The sequence below is a fragment of the Talpa occidentalis genome, unplaced genomic scaffold (genome assembly GCF_014898055.3).
Source record: "Talpa occidentalis isolate TD23 unplaced genomic scaffold, MPIMG_talOcc4v2.1, whole genome shotgun sequence".
Taxonomy (NCBI): domain Eukaryota; kingdom Metazoa; phylum Chordata; class Mammalia; order Eulipotyphla; family Talpidae; genus Talpa; species Talpa occidentalis.
In genome coordinates, this window is record NW_026555331.1 from 75929950 (window position 1) to 75948406 (window position 18457).

An 18457-nucleotide genomic window follows, 5' to 3' on the forward strand; every position below is an offset into this window, starting at 1 on the left:
GGATAAAATATCCCTTGCCCCCGTGGAATTCACAAACATATGGGTGGAGAGAAGCAGACAATCATATACTATTTCTTTGTATAAATTATATGATGTTAGAGATGATAAAGGACATGATGGAAAATAAAGCAGCAGGTTGAGGGGTGCAGAGCTCAGGGATGTAGGTATAGTCTAAGTGGTTGATCAGGACCAAGATCAAGTGGGGTGATGAGTCTAGCTAAGGAGGCAACATTTGAAGAAGGACTTGAAGGAAGTGGAATAATCCTGGCTTAGCATCCCTCTCCTAGGTGTAGCCCAAGTGCCTCAGCTGTGTGTCCAAGTTGTACAGCCTCTGGAGTGGCATTTTCCAATCAGACGCTGATTCAGCTCTTCTTTCCAGGTTCTGTGGTAGGTCAGGTGAGCCCAGGTCTCAGTGGTCCTCAGGTCCCCTGTCCATCCATCTCCTGTGTTGCTGGAAATTCAGTGTCCCATCTTAAGATTGCAATTTTTGCCGTGTTACTAGATATTTTCTCCATTTCCTACCAGCCCTCCCCACCAAAGTGTTGCAATTGGGCAGCTATCACTGGCAGGGAACTTCACTTTTACTATCTTAACCTCTTCTGTTGACATTCTGCCCTAGGGTCTTGCAAATGTACCTGGCAGGATTGATGTGCCCAGTCTTCTGCTATTTGGTTCTATCTCCTTTATACTCTTCTTTATTTCCTTTCATGTTTTCCTGTGTCTTAAATGCTGGTTCCTATAGTTTCTGACTGCCGTCCTTCAGCATCCTCTGCACAATCTCCATAGGTCAGGGATTTTCAAATTGGGCCTTGTGAAATCCTTAAAATTCTGTGTGTTGATAATGGAATATTACTCAGCAATCAAAAAAGATAAACTCATGCAATTTGCAGCTACATGGATGGAACTGGAAGGGTTATGCTCAGTGAAATAAGCCAGAAAGAAAAAGAAAAATACTGGATGGATCTCACTCATACATAGCAGGAATTTAGAAAACCTAAGTAAGGGACCAGGAAAAAGACTAATTAAAATAAAGTAAAAATCAAAACTAACAAGCAGCTATAAATCAGAGACACAATACAAGGAGGGAAGGAGGGAGTAGGATGAAAACAAGGGGGGGGGTGCGAATTGTATGGGAACTATAACCATGATGAAAATGCATACATTGTGCAAAAATGAAAAATGATGTAAAAAATATATAAAAATAAAAAAAATAAAAATAAAAACCTAAAATAGTAACGTACAAAAAAAAAAATTCTGTGTGTTGAAATCACACAAGATAGCATGGAATGGGAAAGGGGCCTGCCCTCCTCTTCAGCCACACCCTTTCTCAGATTCCATTTAAGCTTGTCTTCGGGATTGGAGCTCTGTGTTGAGACATCCTGGAGGCACTTTGTAACATGTCATGTCTCAAATGGAAACATAATCTCTACCAAATTTGTTTGACCTCCAGTACCACTGTTGTCAGAATTTTTCAAGCTAGAGGCTTCACAATCTAATGCACTATCCTCAAATGTTTGCAAAATGTCTCCCAAATCTAGACCCCTCTTTCCATCCTCATATCTTAGCTCACAGCTCTCTTGCATGATTTTAGCAGCTCCTAGGTGGCCTGCCTGCCCAGTTGTGACACTACATACACAGCGTTATCCTTTATAAACACAAATAAAAACTTTAAAATGACACTTAAATACCTCCTCCCCCGATGCCTGGGCTCTGGGTGCTTTTAGTCATATGGCACCCCTCATATCCCAGCCTACCTCTGGAGTACTTATCCTACTCTGCCCTTGCTTCCACACTGCTGGAAACTCAGTCTCTGGGCACGAGCACATGTGCACACACACACACACACACACACACACTCCCTCATGATGCACTTGATTGGCTTACCAATATCATCATGCCTATTCTTAACCTAGGACCTCTATAGCTTTAATCCCTCCTCCAGAATATATTTCTTCCCATGCCAGGCACCCTCCCTCTTGGGATCCCAGTAATTTGACTGCATCGGAAGCCTTCCCTGACTTCTCATTGTTTCCCATCTACTCCATTAGAATATCCTCTTCTCAGGCAGTGGCCCTGTCCTGCTCCATGTATCTTGCCCATAGTGTACAAATGATTGAGTCTCTGCATCCTGAGTCTAGGCCAATGTTCTTTCTATAAACCCTACACCTTCCATTAACATGATAAAGAAAATCACAGTCTAGAATATGAAACAGTTTATACACATATCATGTGGGATATTTATTTTCATATACTTACATGCATGTGCAGTAAGGCCCTGAGATAGTAGGTGTGCTGCACACCAGGGTAGCATGTGGATAAGTTAATGAGCACATTAAAAATGGTACAGTTAATCATTCTACATGTTGAAAAGCTTACTAAAGCAAAGATATCCTAGGATTTCCTTCTTACTTTGTTACTGTAGGGCAAACCTGAACAGTGGGCTTGCTAGGTTTCTGTGTGGGGAGGTGAAGGAAAGAAGAATTCTTTTGGGTTGCTTATTTTTTTAATTGCAAAGATGTCTATGATATGAAAGCAAATTTTTAAACAGTATTTCTTTTTGCATTCCTACAATCTTGGATAAGATCCAGTGGACCTTTCTTAATCAGCTTGTCTCTTTAGTGTTTAACACAGTAACTGTCATATCATAAATAAGCATTGAGTTAATAGTGAATAAATGAGTCAGCTCAGCAGGGACTGGGGGCAGATTTCCAAGTGGTTGATTGTGCGTGCCTGCTTGGCTGCCTCCTTCCTTTCTTCCAGTCATTCTTGAGATATGCCTGCATTTCTGTCATCGTCAATTCCCACCCCCTGCTTTGCACATATAAGCCCCCTCCCCCTTCCCCCCTCCCCCACACACTGACCTGATCTCCTTTTGATGGCTAAAGGGAGACTTCCATCACTTTCCATGCAGGGCCCCTCCTTAGCAACTTGATGTGCATAAGACCTCCTAGGAAAATTATGCTCAGGGACGAGGTTTGAACTGAGATTGCACCAGAATGAACTTTCCTATCCCATATCTTCAAAGAGTTCCTTTGAAAATGTGCTTGACTCTCCTCCAAATATTAAAAAATAGATTACCAGTTGAATCCGTATATACTTAATAAATCAGTTGCTATTTTAACAAATATTTTAATCAAAATTGTGATATCAAAACGTATAAACAGTGTACAAGTTCAAAGCTGACTGCAGTATTCAGAAACAGACCTCAGTAACGGGGAGGAGGTATGGGCGCTTTTATAAGGGCGGAGGCCACGCGCTCAAGCCCTGCATCAAGGAGGAAAGGGCCTGTCCCTAATTCACACACCGTGCTGTAAGCTAGGTTACCTCAATTAAAAAAAAAAAAAAAAAAGAAAAGAAAAAGAAAAACAAAGGCATATCTAATCTTTACTTCACCTTTATTTTAGTATTAAATTTTGAACTTTTTCACATTACGCTAAATATTAGGCTCTTTAGAAAGAGCGATACCTATAAATTCAGTCTCTAAAATACTGAGATCATATAAATTAAGAAGTAATTAAAGGCTAACATTTGGTATACTTCTAGATAATGGTACTCTTAATGTCTTATATGTCAAACAGGATAAGTTTGTGCATACCTTTGTATTTTACATGGAATACAAAGACTTTCAAAAATTATTCTTCCTTGTCCTTAGAGCTAATTCTTATATGAACATTAAGCACCTTAAAATTAAAAATGCGTGAGGTACTATTATAATTATAATTACTTTATTGTACCAATCCAACCTACCTTTCAAAGTTTCATGACAAAAGAATTATTTTGACAATAGCTATGCAGACACTAGTTGAAATTATTATTATACAGGGAAACTACCCATTAACCCTCTTTTCTCATCTTGGCAGAAATCCAAGCCTACGGGGTGGGAGGACTGTAGTGTTCTGGGACATGATTTGGCTTCTAAAGACTTTATATCATTGCTTTGGATGGTAATGTTTTCCAGATACATTGGGTTTATAGAAATGATCCATGCAGATGAGTGATTTGGCCTGAACACTTCATCCGTGGAGAGGTTGACTTTTCTGGCCACCTGTCTCTGACACTCTGGCCTTGCCATCTTTCTCAATCTGGAACTGACTGGCCAGAGGGACAGGAGTGAGGCTTGTGCCGCTTTCCTCTTGGAATGGGAACAGTGATCAGAAAGCTTGGTGCTTATCATGTTTGGTGGATTTGTTCATTGCGATGAGATAAATAAAAGATGACCTTTTGGAGGCTGGTTTTCCAAATTTCTTCATTTCATTATTACACAATTAAATATTCTTGCCTATCTAGATTCAGTATTTGTTTTCTTCTTATTTCTAGAATGCATACTACTAAATCCTTATTTGCCAAAGTCTTTGCATCTTTCTGTTTGGTGATTAAGTTCTTAATCAATTTGTTTAAGGAGAGTTGTTTTTAGTGTTAATGTGACTGAAGACAAAAGTTGGTATTTAAAAGAATAAGATAAAAATTAAAGGTACCCAATTACTTATAGAAATAATATAAACAAAGCCTTAGCATGAATGGAGGGCTTAATGAAATCACTTTACATTTCTTTTTAAAATCTCTATAGGATTTCATTTCTGGTTTACTCATTCAGAAAAGAAACTCTGAATTCATCAATAAATTTCAAATAAATATATCAAACTGTAAAATAATCTTCTTAAAAGAGAAGAATTGAATTGATGTTTTAGTAAAATAACTTAGAATCCAGAGAACAGAAGTATAAGAGAAAGGACACTTTTCACTGTTCTTGCAAGGAATTAAAGACCCTTAACCCACTTACAAGAATGAGTATGTTTTCTTTTTACTTAAGTAATATAAATAACATACATCAATACTACTAATATTTACATTTTGCTCTTAAAAAATTCTTCTCAAGCACCAAAATTTCCTTCCTTAATTTTTAGGTCATTTTAATATTAAGCCACTGTGCTATTCTGGAAGGGAAGGTGGTTAGAAGGTGCACTTCTTGGAAGGGAAGGTGGTTAGATAGATAAGCTACATCACCAAATACACCTCTCCACCAACATTTAGTTATTTTATAATTGAAAGTAACAACAAAATGAAAATTATAGACACTCTGAATTAACCGTGCTTGACTTTTTCTTGAGCTTTTGATGAATTTTAGATTATATAAAACATTAGAAAATAACTAATTTTTCCAAATCTCATACTATTTCTCATTGACTTACTTGAGCTAATATTAGTATTTGTTTTAGTTTTGTTTTCAAATTTGCAAGGAGTTGCATTTCTCCACCTTTCCACTCATCTCTAAAACTGGGAAAAGATGAGTAGAAAGATGGAGAAAATGGAACTCATTCAAGAGATTCTTCTAGAGTTTTCCTTCAGGGAAAAATATTTCCATCTCTCTCTCAAATCAGTTTTAATGTAAATTAAATTTTAATTTATTCTAAATTATTGTCCCTACTTTTCAGATACAGTTTTGGACTATTAAATAAGAAAATAGTAATAAACTTATAAAATCAGGAAGCAAATTTAAAATTGGACTTTACTTGTTTATACCCCATCTTATGTCAAAGTAGAAGGCTTTCTTATACTTCCTCACAAATCTTTAGAAGTTTCAAAATTGAATTTTTTTTAAGATTTATTTATTCATGCATACAAGAACCGGGGTACAGGCCAGATGTGCGGGAGGATGAAAGGATTCACCAGAGACAGAGCGGGGAACAGAGCAGGCAGACTGACTGAAATACACTGCTGAGGCGAGACAGGAGAGGTCTGCGGCACCATGTGGGTATCACCCTGACCGGCCGGGATCAAATCTGTGCTGCAGAGGCTGCGGACAGCTGTATAGCGTTGCGCTTAACCACCTGTGCCACCAGGGAAGGCCCTTACAATTGAATTCTGTTAAACATGTTCATTAACTCAAGCTCATTTATGAACTCAACCACTGGTAGAAATTTCACATTTACATTTAGAAAGCATCAAACATTTCCAGTGTGATATTCTGAAAAGGAAATGTCTTGGTTTTATTTCCTTCCTGTGAAATGTATAATTGTGGTATCAAATAGTGACCTGTTCATGGTCATGATACAGAAGAATGCAGCAAAGGAGTGACTCAGTACGGCAGATATCCCCCGGCTGCAGCAACCCAGTCACCTGCAAGTCCATTGCCTGTGGTTTTCATCTATGAGAAACACTGCTTTATTTATTTATTTGTTTGTTTGTTTGTTTATTGATTGTCCCCTATGTTCATTTCTGTTAAAGAGAGAATAATATATGTGCTTGTGTGCACATATGTATATGCATGTGCACATATGTGTGTGTTTGTGTATGTATATGCATGTGCACATATGTGTGTTTGTGTATGTATGCGCATGTGCGCATATGTGGGTGTTTGGGTATGTGGAGAGAGGTCATATTTACCTGAGCACTATCCTATTAAAGATCATACTTTTTGTGTTCTTTGGATAGATTCCTAGGCGTAGAGTTGCTGGATCATATGACAGACCCATTTTTAGTGTTTTGAGGAAACTCTACACAACTTTCCATAGCGGATCAACAAGTTAGAAAGGAAACCTGCACCCCTATGTTTATTTCAGTACTATTTACAATAGCTAAGATATGGAAAGAAACTAAATGCCCCAAAACCGATGAGTGTATTAAGAAGATGTGTTATATATAAACAATGGGATACTACTCAGTGATCAAAAAGATAAACACACATTACTGCAACTGGAAGAAACCAGTTGACGACATTGCTGCAACTGGAAGAAACCATGCTAAGTGAAATAAGTCAGAAGGAAAAAGATAAATATTGGATGGTTTCACTTATATGTGGAATGTAGAGAAACCAAATGAAGGGTCAGATAAAGGACTGATCTTGCAAGCTGACCATAGACGTGAGGCATACAGGGGAAGGGGAGGGAGAGGAAGTAAAACAAGGGAGGGATGAGCACAAGGGACTGTGGTGATGATGCACACGGGGGCCATGGTGGTGGAAGAACTACAGGGACTACACCTGAGGGGAGAAATCAAAATCTGTCCAAAAATTAACAACGATGTAAGAAAACTAACTAAATAAATAAAGAGCATGATTTTTGCTTTTACATGCTGTTTTATTGGCAAGACAGTAGATACTGACAAAAAGACTGGTGTGTAAGGTATACACGGAGGGGAGATATAGGGAAATTGTAGTGAGGGTTGAGTCTGAAGTTTTACATTTCCTGCCTTCCTCTGTTTTTAGGCATGGTTAGCAGTAATATTTTCATTAACAGTGGAAGGAATTTACCTTCTTGATGTTAAAGAACTGGCTAGTTTCAAGAGTGAACAGACTTGAAACAGCAAGGCATTTGTTGCTTAGTACATTTCGATTAGCAGGACTTGAAGGGGGCCATGCAAAGCTTACACATACCTTCTGGCTATGCCGTAGCTTCTCCCGGTGGAGGATGCTTCTCCATCTAGAAAATTGTACTTTCTGAGTGAGGAATGGTGGGGAATCTGGCTGACAGAGAGGGAGATGGAAAGAAAGCAGTAAGTATGCTTCCAAGTTCTAAAAACTGCTTGAATAGCAGCTTTCTTTGGAGAGCTGTGAATATTTGGGATCGATAGACCGCATCTGTGCATTTCATCTGAAGGGTTAGGAATTAGGCTGGGGGAAAACTGCCTGCTCTAGATTTATAGCGAAATAATGAAGTGAGAAGAAAGGACCCTGATTAGCTCAGTGGATTCTATTGTGGACTTCCATTTTGCTACTCGTGTAAGAAACGCTTCACTTTCCCATTTTCCTGAAGGTCTTTCTTTCTGCTGCACTGTGGTTGATGCTAAGTGCTGGGCTTCCTTCCCAAAGAGAATCCCTTCAAAGGCAAAGCACCACACGCTTCCTCCACTGCCAGGCCATCATGGTGATTTCCCCTACCTCTCTGTGATCCCCAAGCACCTTGGGCAGGAGAAGAGATTGTAGGACTGCAGAGTCTTGGCTCAGTTTGCCACAGACATCATCACAATTGTGAAATAGCAACTTTGTTGGTTTGCTATGAGTGCCAGAGATGTTTTATTTGTTTCACCAGCCATCAGTTTCCTGCGCCAAAATGCGTACAATCCCAATTGGAAAACTGAAGAAACAAATTCTTTGGGAAGTTTGGTGTTTGAACTCAGCCTTCCTGGCATCCCTGTCCTGCTCATTCAGTCAAGGCGCTTTCAGAGTGGCCTGCTGAGAGAGTTGGCATCCCGCACTGTAATTTACACCATCTATCTCTTTCTGGAGCTTGGGCCTCTGGCAAATTGCATGTCTTTGTGTTGGATTAGTTTGGAATTTAATCATGCATTATTTTCCCTCCAATTAAATTATTTATATATTTGATTAACTGCTAGGAAGTCAAATTTCAATGAAACCACAAATAAACACAATCCCATTGACTTGCAGGCCAGCTTCTCTTGGGATCAGTCTGTCTGTTGAATGTTAAGAATTCACTGTGTATTACTCTTCTTAGTTACCTAGGATTTTGATGAGCAAAGAAAGTATGCTTTTCTACCCTAGGAATATGATACAGAGGGGGGACAGCTGTCTGGTCTGATTCTACCCCCCTCATTTTTAACTCAGGATCCTGATTTGTATGGCTTCCTGTTCCCTTTCTTTTCTCTGTCACTGAAACATACCTTCTTTCAATTTTACTTCTTCAGACTTGAGAACGAACTTGACATAGAAAGCCATGGGCTCTGTTAGCCCACTAAGGAAACTTTGAAGTCTACTGATTCAGGGGTGTGCAAACTCATCACCCACAAATCTGGCTACTGCTTATTTGAATGCACAGCTATGGATGTTTTTTACAGCATTTAATAATAGAAAAAAAAAGAGAATATTTCATGACCTATGAAAAGTCAGTGTCTACAGATAAACAGCTACCCCTCTTCATTTACATGTTGTCTGTGGCTGTCAATCTCGAAGCAAGAGTGGAGTAGCTGCAACAGAGACCTTTTGACCCACAAAGCCTAAAATGTTTACTATCTAGATTTTTACAGAAAAAGTTTACCAAAACCACCTGATCTAGTTCATCACCCTTATTTTACACATGAGAAAAAGTCCAGGTAGGTGAACTGACCTGCTCAAGGGTGCCCAGTTTGTCACATGTTGTCTCGGGTGCATCTCCTGATGTCCCTCCCCTCCCCCCCACACACCCCATACTGTTTTCACTGTCATAAAACGTTGACCCTAAATGAACTTTCCATGAGCACTGCTGCAGAGGTCAAGCAACTTTTTAAAGAAAAGTAAAATAAATATTTAGGACATGGGGACATGGAAAGTTTATGGTTTCTTAGAATTTTAATTTGCACTTGAAATCTTGCTCCTAGAAATATTTTAAGCATAAAATGCATTTGAACTACGTAAAAAGGCTGAAAGATATCACTGTATTTTCTTTATAGTAATTGATTATGATCCTGAGTTCAGCATTTGGACCTAAGGACGAGCAAAGTGGACCTGGTCTTCCAGCCAAAATCATAGGATCTCATTTCAAGAAAAATAACTTGTGGCCTCAATCCAAGTTTGCACTCAAGAGAAGTTTCAGCAAATTACAAAAGTGTATTGGACAGAACTCAGGTCTATCTAGACACTTTCAGGGGGAAGAAAGGGAATATTCCTAGGATGCTGAACCTTTCAGAAAACGAGATTGCTCCCACTGTCTAGACAGGTTCTCCCCCCCCCCTCCATCCCCCTAGTCGGAGGCAACACTGGATGTAACACTTGCTGATGAGCACAGGACTCCAGACACTTGAATTTTCGGACGTTGTCCCAGAAGCCAAGGTTGACGAAACTCAGCAAGGTGTAAATATGAAATCATTCTGACTTTGCCAATCACCTCTCTCCTCAGCTCCTCGTAGGTTCTTCCCTTCCATGTAGCGACGGTGATCTCACAACCTCTCAGGCAACTTCCCAGTCACGTTCCATCCCTACAAGCCTATCCAGTTTAAACCACAAACCCGAATCGTTCAGAGTCGTCCCTTCCAAACTAGCCAGGCACATGATTTGAGGGGCCTGGGAGAGTTTGCGCCTCTCCTGCCATCCACCTAAACGAGGGGACTGCCTGCCTCTCCCCTCCCGGAGTCTGGCTTCTCCAGCATATGGGAGGAGAGATGAGGCAGAGACAAGACTCTTACTTCACTGGCCACTGCTGAGGCCTCCCTATTTAGTCATCCCCATCTCCCCTAAGTAATGCCAGTTAATGTTGAAGCCCTCCTCCTCAAGGCCAAGTCTCCAAAGTTCTGACTTTCTGGTGGGGTGTGTATGGGTTCTGCCCGGGAGTCTATCCCACAGCTTGCTGCTGCACACTGCATTTTAGGTAGGACCAAACTCAGCTACCTCAGTGGTCTATCCTGGCCATGGGAATTCATACCTTAACTACGTCCAGCCATAGCAGTGCTCCGAGCCTCCTGTGTCTGCTGGCCCATCATCCCCACCATGTGTGTTCCTCAACCTGTTCTTCAAAGACACCAAGTTCTGGCCCTTTTCCATGTGTTTCTATCTCATTTCCTGCAAAGCCTTCCTTTTCTCCCCACTTTCACCCTTACCTGCACATCTGTCTGGCCCATGTCCAGTCACTCTCCAGGTCTATTTTAAATCCCGCTTCATTGGAGAAGCTGACCCTGATTTGGGACTCCCTGTTAATTGTTTTTGTAAAACCCTCTTTCCCTTCATAGCACTGATCACCACTATAACTGTATGGTAATTTAAGTCATTATCCATTTCTCGCCAATGGACTGTAATTTCCTTAGAGCAGGAATCATGTCTGATTTTCCAGCATGATTCCCCGGGTGGAGCAGCACGCGCTACATCCTGTGAATATGCAAGATGAATGACTGCCATAGTCACTGTGTATTCCTTGACTCCACCCAAAAAGACAGGGCTCCTATAGGGATAACTTTCCAATCCTTTTTTAGCTCCTGGTAGTATATTTTAAAGTAATAAATATCTTATGTAAAATCTTCATGTAATCATAATTAATTTTAAAAAATATTCACCAAAGGCCTGCCACACCCCAGGAGGACTTTTCAATTGCTGAAAATGAAAGGAAAAGAAAAGCTGTAGATCCCAGATTCAGGGAGGAGGTTCAGCTCAAATTCTAATTCAGTTTTCCAGTTTTATCTTTCCCTCCCTTCTTTTTCTTTCATGTACATTAATCCCAGGACTCAAGCTTTATTTCCAATAACTAGGAAAACTTCCAAGTTTTTAACTTAAAAAACTACCAGTGCTGAAGCAAGATGAATTTTTGATGAGTAGTTTTGTGTGATCATTTCCTTTTTCTCCCTCAAAAGAATTCCTAGAACTCCACCGTGTTGTGTGGATTTTAGGTTAAAGATTTCACGCTGTCCCCTGTGCAGCCTATGTGTTCTCCCTGTATACTTCTGTGCACCAGCATAACTTTTAAAGAACACTAATAATACAGTTGGCTTTTTATAGGATATCCATGTCTGTTTGCCATGGGGTCGGTGTCTGCGTGATCCTGAGTGATACTCTGATTTCCTTGTGTTCTGACTTCTGAAAGGATTCCTGTGATCTGTGGCCTAGCATTGGGCTGTCTTCTGTTTAGCCTGCCCTTTGAGAACTGCTCAAGGATAGGACAGTGAATAGTAATTGCTTTGCTCTGCTCTCATCGACTTTTAATCTACAGAAAGAGCAAATTTCATTTTCCCCTAGCGTTGCTGGCCCCCTAGTGGACAAAGTGGGAAAGGCAGACCATGAGATCTGGCTGGCCAGATCTGCACATCTGGCTGCACATCTGCAGACCTTTCTCACTTAGGAGCCAGGCCCAGGCAGGAGAGGACTGCAGGTTCTATCACTATGTGCCGCACATTGAACCAAAGAGCAGCTTCTTTTCATTTCCCAGAGTTTTTAGTGGTGTGGTTTTTTTTTAATTTTTTTTTTTTATTTATACAAGAACCATGGTGTATTTTTTAAAAAAGATTTATTTATTCATGCATACAAGAACCAGGGTACAGGCCAGCTGTGCCATGTGGGATTCTCACCGGCCAGTGGGGATTGAACCTGCGCTGCAGAGGCTGCAGACAGCTCCACAGCGCTGCGTTCAACCATCTGTGCCACCAGGGGAGGCCCTTAGTGGTGTATTTATATGTATGTTTGAGAAAGTACTCTGAACAGCCTTACATTAAGGGAAGTGAAATGCAGGGTGACCAGAGAATAAAACTAACCGGATCAAACTAGAACACAAATTTCCTCATAAATCTGTAACAGGATTCAGCTTATTGAAATTGACTTAAATTTGATGCAAATTAAGAACTACATTTTCCTCTGGTGCTATTGTGGGTTTCTCATGCCTCCCCATTATAGTATACTTGATTTGTGAATCCAAGAAACTATGTGAAAAGGGATTCTCTGAGTTGAAGAATTTCAGAAAATTCATCTTCATTTTTAAAACCAAATTAATAAAATTATGGCGCTAGAGAGAAACTTAGAAATGAGTTAATTCATTACTATATCCCACACATGAAGATAGCTAAGACTAAGAAACTACTACAGACTGCTGGTATCACTATGAGATGGTCTTCAGCTTCAATATATAGTTCATTTCTCTCTGATTCTTATTCAAGAATTAGTATCACTGATCAGAACTATAGAGTGGTTTCAAAGAGTGCTTTGGTTATTGCTCCTTAGTCCATAATTGTGTGTGTGCACGTGTGCGTTCTCTTTCTGCAGTCTGAGACAAGGCTAGAGTCCACATAGAGACATAGAGCACTGCAGGGGGGCCAGGAGAGTGTGAACCTTCACTGGGCAGATGAAGTACAATGGAGGCTCAAAAAGGAAATTTGTGGCTCCCCCCATTTCATAACTTCACTTTTCAGAGGCCCTGTACAGTCCTTTCTCTGGGGTGCCAGGCTTCCACCAAAGATTGTCACTTCCGCAGATTAGGAAATACACAAACATAGTAAGGGCAAGTGTGCTTAAGAGACAGATTAACTTGAACAAAGTGCTTTATATTATATTGTAATAAAGCTATCATGTGGTCTTAAAAGCTTAAGTTGAGGCATTTTTTTTCATTCCCTTTTGTTACCTTCAGAAATGAGCAATGCAGAGTAATATTCCATTGTATATATGTACCACATCTTTTTTAATTAATATTTTATTTTATATAATTCTTACATCATTTTTCATTTTTGCACAATGTATGCATTTTCATTTTGGTTATATTCCCCATACAATTGCACCTCCCCCCTTATTTTGACCCTAGTCCTTCCTCCCCCATCCCTCCTCCCCCCTGCACCCGTAGTGTGTCTGTGGTTTATAGTTGCTTGTTGGTTTTGATTTTTACTTTGTATTGATTAGTCTTTTTCCTGGTCTCTAACTTAGGTTTTCTAAATTCCTGCTGTGAGTGAGACCATCCGGTATTTTTCTTTTTCTTTCTGACATATTTCGCTGAGCATGATCCCTTCTAGCTCCATCCATGTTGCTGAAAACTGCATGTGTTTATCTTTTTTGATTGCCGAGTAATATTCCATTGTGTATATGTACCACATCTTCTTCATCCAGTCATCTATTTTTGGGCATTTGGTTTGTTTCCATAGCTTAGCTATTGTAAATAGTGCTGCTATAAACATTGGAAGAGCATTGAATCTGTAAATTGCTTTTGGTAGGATGGCCATTTTGATAATGTTAATTCTTGCAATCCATGAGCAAGGGATGTCTTTCCGTTTCTTTGTATACCACATCTTCTTGATCCAGCAATCAAAAAAGATAAACTCATGCAATTTGCAGCAACATGGATGGAGCTGGAAGGGATCATGCTCAACGAAATAAGCCAGAAAGAAAAAGAAAAATACCAGATGGTCTCACTCATAGCAGGAATTTAGAAAACCTAAATAAGGGACCAGGGAAAAGACTAATTATGATAAAGTAAAAATCAAAATCAACAAGCAACTATAAACCAGAGACACACTACGGGGCGGGGGGGAAGGAGTAGGATCAAAACAAGGGGGGTGGGAATTGTATGGAAACTATAACCAAGATGAAAATGCATACATTGTGCAAAAATGAAAATGATGTAAAAATTAAAAAATAATAAAAATGCTCACAAAAAATTGAGCAATGCATTTGCATTTTATTTCGCTTTCTTTTTCCAAACCTCAGCATATAAATAACGACCATATTCATGGAGAGAAGAAGGAATTTGTGTGCCGGTGGCTGGATTGCTCAAGGGAGCAGAAGCCCTTCAAAGCCCAGTACATGCTGGTGGTGCACATGCGGAGACACACGGGAGAGAAGCCTCACAAATGCACTGTGAGTACGCAGCGGGCAGGGCCCACAGCGGCCTTGAGCAGAGGGGACAGCAGGATTGGGCCTCCAGTCAGGGGAGGTGTGACTGGGCGGTGGAGAGCTGTCTACTTGATGCCTAGGGGGGTGTCCAGTGGCATTTCTGAAGTGGAGGGAAAGCTGCCTGCAGAAGGGCCACAGACCTTTGGAGAAGGAACATGACAACCACGCCCTGGGGGGTGATGGCAGAATTCTAGACCTGCACTGTCTACCAGGTAGCCACAGTCACATGTGCCTGTTGGATATGTTTGAGATGTAGATAGAGCATTCAAGGAACTGATTTTTTAAATTAATTTAATTTAAAATAATTGCAGTTTAAATATAAAGAGCCCTGCATGGCTAGCAGTGGCAGTTCTGCAGAGTGGCAAGTGGGCAGGCCGCAGTTGGGGCCAGCTGGCTGGCACCAGGAAGGAGCACAAGGCCACTGTGCCTTCCCAGCATAAATGCTGTCTTGCCAGAGGACTCGGAGTCCAGAGGGGGGCCCAATTTTGACTTGAAAAGCTTGTTTTCAAAAGATAGGACTTTGCAGTTTTAGGCTTTTCGAGTTTTTCTGTGTTCTCCTAGTCTGTCCCAGTGGACATGTGGGGCTGGGACTCCTTCAAAGCTAAGCCTTCTCTCACTAAGGTGTCCACCAGGCGCCCTGAGCACTGCTCAACCCTGGTACTTTACATATTAAAGGCCTTTTACAAACATGATCAAATTCCATGCCTTTGTATGGACACAAAGCCATATTAATGAACTTTGTGCTGAATCTGAAATCAGTGGGAATTTGAGGAGATCAATGAGCAGATAATGAAATCCATTGTCCACATTGAGTGGTCTGTTTAAAAAAAAAAACACTCAAGGACTTTTACTAGCACTAAAAGTGCTTTCTCGGGAACAGCACTGAGCCCCATCTGAATCCCAGTAAATGCAGAGTTTAGTGGACTTTTGTTGCTTGGTTTTGAAAAGCTACTGACCCTCAAAACATCAGTCTTTCATCAACTTGGAGGGAGTGTTAGGCAAAAGCTGTTATTGTGTGAAGTAATCCAGATTTACCTGCTGTCCTCAGTTTGAAGGTTGCACAAAGGCCTACTCGAGACTAGAAAACTTGAAAACGCACTTGAGATCTCACACTGGAGAGAAACCGTACGTCTGTGAGCATGAAGGGTGCAACAAGGCTTTCTCCAACGCCTCAGACCGCGCCAAGCACCAAAACAGAACACATTCCAATGAGGTGAGCCTCCTCCAGTACAGACGCTGTAGGCCCAGAGCTCACGGGTTGATACACAATCCCCGGTGGGGCATGTGCATGGAGCAGTGGCCAGGTTCTTGCGTTTCCTGGGACCACTCCCAGAAGGAGCAGGTGCTGTCACTGACAGGTGAAGTGTGTACCTCAGAGGCAGGGCTGAAAACTTGACCCTGTGGGGAAGGTAATGCACATGAAGAAGCAACTTCTTAAATCTCCTGGCCAGTAAGTTTCACATTGCTCAGAACTGCCACCTACTGGTCAAACAATAGGAGCATTTATGCCAGAGTTCCACCCATCAGCTCTGCCTGGGATTGCGTGGATTCATGCTAACCATGACCCTGTAAGCGCCCTGGCTCAAGTCAGAAGTGTTGTGTTGACAGCTGCGGACAGCTCACCGCTAAGACATACTTTCATTTTCTTTTTCCAGGTGTTATCTTCAAATGCATTATATAATGCATCATATCGAAAAGCATTGACAGAACAACCAGTCTGGGCTAGCTATGATTTCCAGACACTCTAAATTGCAAAGGATCTCAGAAACTGTTCTTGGAACCCAGAGTGGTTTCTAGTCAATTACTTAAAATAATATGCTGAAGGAAGCTTTCATGGTAGTTGGTGACTTCTTTTGTGTTGTGGTTATTTTAAGGTAGTTATCCCCCCAAACTCTAGAGAAATACAACAATGAAAATTATTTCTAAATCATTTTTAATGTGCACAAGGAAATATTTTTTTAAAAAATCAATAGTGTTTTATTTTACTGAGAAACCTTTTTTTATTTAAATAGTATTTTATTTTACTGAGAAACCTTTTTTTATTTAACTAAGATTAGTTTACAACAATGCATTTTGTCTAGGAGTACAGGTTCACACTTCTTCAAATATATGATACCACAACACACCCTGCACCAAAGTACCAATAATCCTCCAAGACCTTCTCTTGAACCCCCTCCACCTGTTGTCCCCACCTGCAACCTAAGTTCTACATTCAGAAAATAAGGGTTTGACTTGGTTTGGTTTGTCCGTACTTTGTTTCTTTATATTCAAACACATTTTGCTTGCATTTTAATGCATGTCTGCTGGGAGACCTCCATCTTTTCCTTGAAGGTCTAGCTCAAATTCAGACTCCTCTGGAAAACCTACTCTTGAATGAATTAAGAGATTAACAGAAGAGATCCCCACATTTTGGACAGAAATAGGAGCTAGCCAGAATTTGTTAACATGAGCCTTAGTTCTGTCCCACAAACATGCTATTAGTGTGCTTGCAGTGTATCTGAGAAACAGCATTCTGACCTTGGTGTGGCTGTCATCTGACTTTACAAAATGCCGGTTAAGCCCATTTCTGATCTTCCAGTTAGAGAATTAGGGAGAGAAAATCTGGGGAAAACAAAGTAGTCCATTCAGTTCCCTGGCTGTTTGGCTCTAGTGGTGAGTCTGCCCTGAGTTTCCTTTCAGCTGAACTGATAGAGCAAAACTATCTCTAATGGGATTAGCCCACTCTCGGAAAAACATGCTCACATAAAATCTCATACACGCATGTTCGTATATAGTCTTTTTAAAAGGGTCATGGTAGAATTAGGAAATTTCCAGTCATTTGGAATCTCTTAATATTGAGCAACTGCTTGAAGATATTTTATGAAAGATTTTTTTTTTTTTTATGTAACAAGTGCTTTTACTGTGTGCAGTACTTGCCGTGTCTGCTCTTCGTGTTTTGTACAATATCTTCAGGAATTAGAATAGAGAAATTCATAGACACAGAAAAATAGATTAGTGATTGCCAGAGGCATCAGGGAGAGGGAAATAGAAGTGACTTTTCCCCAACACTGAGCATTTTATTTAAATTATTAAGATCCATCCTCAACACTAAATAAGATTTTGTTCATAAACATGTAAATAATTTTTCATTATGTATATAAGGCCTTGGCTTTGCATATGAATGATAGGCAGTTTCAGATATACTGAAATTATATCTTTGTTCAGGAAATCCAGATTTTTTTAATTAGACCATCCTACATGAATCCAGATGTTTTCTTGCTTATTTACACCTTTATTCATTCACCAAACAAATGTTGATAGCTAGTTATGTGCCAAGCATTTTGCTATTCTAGGTGCAGAAAAGAATATGATGGAATAAAACAGAGAGTAATTTCCCCTGGGAGAAACCAATCTGGTATTCCTCCCTCACCCTCAAGACTGCCCCGAGCCACAGCGGTGGCCTCTGATGGAACTCCCTATTCCAGACTACACAGTTCCTGTTCCTCCCAATGCCATACTAAGCAAGTTTTCATAAACTCTGTTTGGGTTGTATCTCCTTTTCCAGAAAATTCCAACAACTCCCCCTTTCCTATAGGAAAAGTTATACTCCTTAGGCTTGTTCTGTCACCTGATCCAAGCCTGCTCTTCTAGTGTTGACCTCTCACTGTCATCACCCTGAAAGGAACATTCCAGACAGCCTGTGCTTGAAGGTCATGTCCACGTGCATGAAGTGGTCTCACCACAGGACCTTTGCTCAGGACACTTCTTTTTTGGCATTCTTCTTGCCCTCATTTTTATCTCTCAGAATCTTATCCTTCTTTCTAAACCCAACTATACTGGGGCCTTCTAATCAAAGTTGTGTTTATTAAGAACTTACTATGTGCAACATATCATAGTAAGCACCTCATGTGCTTCATCTTATTTAACTCTTGCCCTGACCTTTGATCTGGGATCTGGGCATTAGACAAGAAACTTAATAACAGCTGCCCGCCTTGGTCATCCAGCTGAAACACTTGCTTTAGCTTCGTTTTGTAGATGATCACATGCTGTCTTGTTTTTTTCCTAGTACATTTTATAATCCTTGAGATTAAACTCCATTGTTTAAAATATTGAGTTCACAGAGTCTAGCATATAGTAGGTATCACTAACTATTGATCTGGATAATTTGAAAATTTCATCTGAATAAATACTGCAAAG

The 18457-nt window shown here is 40.4% G+C and overlaps 1 protein-coding gene across 1 annotated transcript in view; it reads left to right on the forward strand.

The window, feature by feature from the left end:
* Positions 1-18457, forward strand: part of GLI3 (GLI family zinc finger 3) — a 285419-nt gene that overhangs the window by 253060 nt on the left and 13902 nt on the right. The window contains exons 11-12 of the mRNA XM_037507112.2: positions 14096-14245; positions 15330-15494. Coding sequence (XP_037363009.1) covers positions 14096-14245; positions 15330-15494 — 315 coding nt within the window. The remainder of the gene's footprint in view (positions 1-14095; positions 14246-15329; positions 15495-18457) is intronic.